Raw genomic sequence first — 6,167 nt, 5'->3', positions numbered from 1 at the left:
CCCGAAGGTCAAGTTAGAATTTTTCTCACAACTCTAGAGTGCCAAAGCTGGGGTGAATTATGTGTACCTTGGTTTGTAAGGGTATTGGAGCTTTTATGGTAGTAGAGGGTTGGCATCTCTTCCTTGGATTAGAAGTCTTTTCCTTATAGAAATCCTTATAAGCGTATATTGCGGAATCCTTTCCTTGTAGGAGACTAATACTAAGCGTGAGATACAAGACATTTCCTTATATACTCATGTATGGTAATCAAGTCAGGATTATGTTAGACCCATCGGCTTTAGTGGTGTCAGCTTTCCATCCTCCCTTCATTGACCTCGTCAGCTTAAAGCTGTAGACTTCCTACTGCTTTGTTGATGGACATAAGCAAAGCCGACGGGTTGGTTTGGGAAATCATTCTATGCCTTTCCTTTGGTGAGCATATATTTACAATTTTATCCTTATCATTCAATATTCATAATAGGTCTTATATAGACTTACAATTGAACCTAAAAATAAACCAACACCTAAACGATCACGATAGAAACAATTCCTACAACTGCTATCCTACTGATCTGATAAGGAAAAAGGCAATTTCTACCCTTCTAAATAACAAATACTTATAAATTGAAATGTTAGATAACAACCAATAACTAAAGATAAATATAACTCCTAAGCAATTCAACCAATAGCAGATAATTAAAAGCTTTCATATGCTAACAGTTTATTTGATATAATTTGTCTTTCTGTTTTGTTTTTCCAGATAATTGATATTTTTTTTCAATGTCATTGGTTTCATAGGCAAACAAGTAAAGAAATGATGATTTTGGGTTTGTTTGATTTTAAACCCAAAATTTGTAAAGTAACAAATTAAATTTTGAAGTTCCAAAAAGTAGCAAAATATGCCCTAATTCCATTATAGTGCCACATGTTTCTGGTATACTAAATGAAACAAGTTTTCTTAAATAAATAAATAAATAACTCTATCTGAGTAAACAAATTTTAACTCCTATACGAGAAGAATGCAAATCTTCTATACCACTCTATGTTTCACCAATCACTACTTACTCTTCCACTCACATAGGGTATGGTCAGCTTCCCTTTACCGTTTGGCTGCATGCCACCAACAGCTCACCGGACACCACCGCCACCAGTAAATCTAATTTCTTGCAATTGGGTAAAACGGTTAAGTGTTGTTGGGAGAAATGTGGGTAAGTGTTGATTAGAGAAATGATTCTTTTTAAGTTGTTCTGAAGTTTTGTTGAAATTGAAAGGTGGTGATGTGAGACTTAAAGAAATGGATCCATTGTTTGTATATATCGTTTGGACAATGTAGTGGTATTAGCCTAAAATTACAATATCATTTGCTCTCTTGTACAGATTTTTCTGAAATACGATTTTTTGGTGTCGGCGGATTGATGATGGTGTACGGCCTAAAGAAGCAGGTGGCCGACAATGGCAGGAAGCAGCTTGATGATGGAACAACAAATTGTCTCTCTCGGATGGATCAAGAAATTACGTTTGAATTTGTTACTACTTAAATTATATTTATCTAATGTTTTATATCGTAATTTAAGAAAAAAAAAAATTATTTTACTTTTTAATATAATTTTTTTGGGGAAAAATACTAGAATTATAACAAATTTTACTGTAAAACTTCAAGAAGACAATTAATAAACAAATATTTGAAATTTGAATGAATGATGCTTAAAATATGATAAATTTTATAACTTGAGGCTTGCAAAGTTGTATCATTAATCACAAAAAGTAATTCAAAAATGCTTTAATAAGTTGTTGAAGTCCATCAATTATATTTATTGTCACATCAATTTATAGAAGTAATGTATTAAAATTTATAGCATTTTTAAGATTTTTCCTATTTGAATTATTTCTTTTGATTAGTAACGCATCTATTTCACTATTTGTAAGACTTATGTATTTAGTTCATCTTATCTTTAGCATTACTATATTCATTGGGTTTTTTGAAAGTGGTGGAAAAATGTAGAACAAATTTTTTTGTCTCCAAAAATATGTACAAAGAAACTATTTTCCCTCCTAAATTTGAGGGCCTTTCTCTAGTAGGGGGCCCTAGGCGATGGTGGCCAATCTAGGGCTGGCCCTAGTTACCCTTCATAAAGTATAGGAATTAACATTAAATATTCTCATAATTTTTATGGGTTGAAAAGAAACAACATACATGGAACAATTTCATTTGTTTTTCTTAATTTATATTGAAATAAAGATTATTCATAAATTCTTGAAGCCAAGGGCTAGTGGAAGTATGGAGCAGGACGGAGCTAGGCATTGACATTGGCGGGCAATGCCCCCGCCCACCCCCAAATTATTTTTTAATAAAAAATACTACTATATATAGGAACTAACAATTTGGTTCAATAAAGGGTAAATTGCAAATTGGACTAAACTTAGGTACAATACCTTAAATGCTGTTTTTTAGGTTCTCCTCCTAAAATTTAGCCATGTGGCTACTTAATTAAAAAATACACTCCCATCTCATAGAAAAAATCCACATGGCAGAATTTTAAAAGGAGAACTTAAAAGGGGAACCTAAAAAATAGTACCTAAGTATTGTATCTAAAATTTTCCCATTGCAAATTACACTCCTAAAGTTTGGGTCCTAAACTTTAGAGGGTAAAATCCAAGTTCTGAAGCTTTATAATGTAAAACCAAACACTCCCAAATTTTAGGGGTGTAATTTGCAATTTACCCTTCAATAAAATTATTCTTACACTCCCTTAACAATATCATTAATCCTTTTAAAGACCATAAAAAATTTATAGATCTAAAATTTAAAACAAAATTAACAAACCCCCAAAATTTTGTATAATAACAAAAATTACTAAATAGCAAATCTAAAAACAATTTAAGCCCTATTAACCAGTTTTAACCAAATCAAACTGAAAGCTCGGAAATGTGTTGAAAACACAAGAGCAATTTAGACCCCCCAATTAAAGTTACGGCTCGATAGATTTTACACTAACTTAATACTAAGTGCGGAAAAATGTAAATGCAGCAGATGAACACAAAAACTACTCTAATCCATAAACTAAGCAACACAGCAATATAATGGACTATAAAAGAGTAGGGAAGAAAAATGCAAACACAGAAAACACCAAGATGTGTTTTCGAAGAAGAAACCGAAGAACTTAGCGAAAAACCTCTCCACCGCCCTCCAAGCGGAAATTGATTCACTAGACAATCAGTTGGGATACATGGGTTAGCAAGAGACCCTCCAAGCCTAATCTACCCGATGCACCTAAGCCCTCCAAGCTCCTACTCCAACAAGGCTTCTCGGAACCGTATCTTGTCTTAGTTCTTCGGATCCTGCAACAAGCTCCATGTTGCATCTGCCATCCTTGACTTCTTCCAATGCTTCCCAGCAACTCCAAAACACTCTCTACACTCTGAATAGGTGTGGGTTGTATTTGGGTACAAATCTCCTCTCAAGCTATGATAATGGGAGAGGGATGGAGAAGAGGCTACAATGATTTCTCACTAAGGATGAGTAGCTATCTCTCAAAAGATGGGCGTGTGTGTTTTAGAAAACATCTTTAGGGTTTTTCTCTCTGAATAGCCTCTCATATATTTGTAAGTAATGAGGGTATATATAGTATGGGTGAAGGGTAAGAAAGTCACTTTTAAAAAAACTTTCAACCAGAATGTTTTGCGACTGTCTCGCGGGAAGGCCTTACCCGCGAGACAATCGTGAAAACGACAGCCTAGCACGACTCTTCAGCCTCCAGTCATATGTTTCTCACATGGCTCTTTCACAGGTTAGCTTCCAGCAACACACCCGCGAGTTCCATTGATCTTCAATAAAGCTTGAGTCTTCACCAACTTGATACTAAACCCAATACAATTAAATCCCACAAAATACAAGGAAATGAATTAAAGTAATTACAACACATTTTGTCATGGAATAAAGCCAATATAAATCATAGTTGTAAATCACAACTTTACAATCTCCCCCTTTGTCTATTCCGTGACAAAACACCCTATAACAGACTCTAGACTTAAACATGAGTTTGGGAACAATGGCAAAACTCACTCACACCTAAATCTAGAAGCTATGATGAACTTGGAACATGTATACCTGTAACCTGAAACACTTGCACAAAACATATTAGACCCTCAAGGTAAATCAAGTGATAAAAAGACAAGTATAATGCAACAAGTAAACTGCGATCAAGCAAAATGGAATAAAACATTAGACCATGGCAAGATCAAACAAGCAATCACTATACAAAAGTGATCACTATGCTCATTCACACAAGAAATGAACATCCGGACATGCAAGATGATAAGCTCATTTGAAGAGTATCATTTGCAAATCCAACACTCAACCAATGCAAAATACACGAAGTATTTGCATCTAGGAAAAGTCCTACTAGGGCACAAGAGTATTCATCACTCAACCAATGCATAGAACGTATATGCATCTAGGAAAAGCCCTACTAGGGCACAAGAGTGATGTATCGAAGTAAAATGTATGACATTAAACTTCAAGTACACAAGCATAAAGGCTGCATAAACAAGGTACTGCATATGCATGGTACAAACCATAAAAGCCTACAAAGTGCAAAGAAACAAACCCTAAAAGCTCACAAAAGCAACATGGGCACAAAAAGTGTTCCAACACATAAACATGATGCAAAACATAGATACTAAAAGTAACACAAAGCATCATAAAGCAACAAGAAAACACGCATAAAGTAAATCAAGGTTTTCTCAAAAACAATGTCTTCTCCCCCTTGGTATATGCATCTCCCCTATTACTTTCTCCCCCTACGAATGTGCACAAGGTAGAATTTCTCCCCCTAAGAGTGTGCACATGAGTCATACAGAAATGACGATACTATATCTCCCCCTTTTTGTCACGAATAAACAAATTAATCAAGAGGAAGGAGGAAAAGAAAAGAAGATATGAACAAGAGTAAAAGATGATGCATGAGGGGTGCAAGATGAATGAGAAAATAAAACTCAAACATAAGACAAAAACATTTAAAACAATGCTACAAAGCATAAAGAACATGACATGCTAAGGATGATGGAACATGATGTAAACCTAGACATGACATGGATACAAGAACATGTTATATGTGCTAAAAGGTCTAAAAGAACTTAACTAGCATGAGTTAAAGCAAAAACATGTCAAGTGTTAGAGTGTGTGCAGCAAGGTGCAGCTACTGTGCATCTAGTGTGCATGTGAGATGCATGACCAATGCATGAGCAAGGCACTCAAGGGGCAAAGTGTACAAAACACACCACCAAAGATTAAAACATGATAAACATGAATAATTATGGTGATCCCTAAAATTTGGTACTCATCAGAGTCCAAAACAACAAGAAAATGCTATATGGGCATTTTATCAAACACTTAGAGTGCACACACTACCCATGTATGATGAACAATGCAAGAACATATGAAAAACTTGCCTAAATACATATTATTTTTGCCACAAGGGGCCAACATCCAAAGAAAATTATCATTTAAAACAAACCCCAATCAAAAAGATTGACAAAGATTAAGTTTTCCAACTCCCATTTGAGAAAATCCCAACTATGAACATAAAACCCCCAAAAACATAATCTAAGGATCAAAATCAATGAAAAAAGTTAAAGATTACCTTAAAGATGTTAATGGAATGAAAAACACTTGAATTTAGTTGGGTTTTGATGTAGAAACATGAGAATAAGTGTTTGGGAGAAGATGGGAGAAGTTCAAAACAAAAGACCCACGAAATGCCCTTTAAAAAGCTGATCTGGAAATTTTCGCGGAAAGCTAACTCGCGAAAGTACTCGCAAAAATTTTCACGGGTAAGCCTTACTCGCGAGCTACTAGCGAAACAGTCGCGAAACTCTCTGTCCAAAGCTAAAACAGCATTAAAATTGGACCATTTAACTCCCAGTTGAGCCCATACATGAAATAGGTCACGAAAACACCCAGAAAACATGTTTTTCACACAAAAACATTTTAAAAACTTTGAAAAACATGGGTGATACAAATCACTTCCAAAAGCAAACAAAAAGAACAAAAGTATTTTTGGTTTGAATCACATATGATTGAACACACACACATCACATTTGAACATATACAAACACACAAATGAAATAGGCATTCATTGAACATTAAACTTGTGTGTTGTGTGTGGGAATCAAGTGTGGAATAGTC

At 34.8% G+C, this 6,167-nt stretch overlaps 1 protein-coding gene across 1 annotated transcript in view; it reads left to right on the top strand.

Moving 5' to 3' along the window:
• The first annotated feature begins 1,064 nt into the window (after positions 1 to 1,064).
• LOC111992673 (probable glycosyltransferase At3g07620) overlaps positions 1,065 to 6,167 on the top strand; it is a 14,841-nt gene continuing 9,738 nt past the window's right edge. The window contains exons 1-2 of the mRNA XM_065767716.1: positions 1,065 to 1,188; positions 1,358 to 1,468. Coding sequence (XP_065623788.1) covers positions 1,065 to 1,188; positions 1,358 to 1,468 — 235 coding nt within the window. The remainder of the gene's footprint in view (positions 1,189 to 1,357; positions 1,469 to 6,167) is intronic.

Source organism: Quercus suber, unplaced genomic scaffold, assembly GCF_002906115.3.
Source record: "Quercus suber isolate HL8 unplaced genomic scaffold, Cork oak 2.0 scaffold_839, whole genome shotgun sequence".
Lineage (NCBI taxonomy): Eukaryota > Viridiplantae > Streptophyta > Magnoliopsida > Fagales > Fagaceae > Quercus > Quercus suber.
This window is presented reverse-complemented; position numbering and strand designations above follow the sequence as displayed.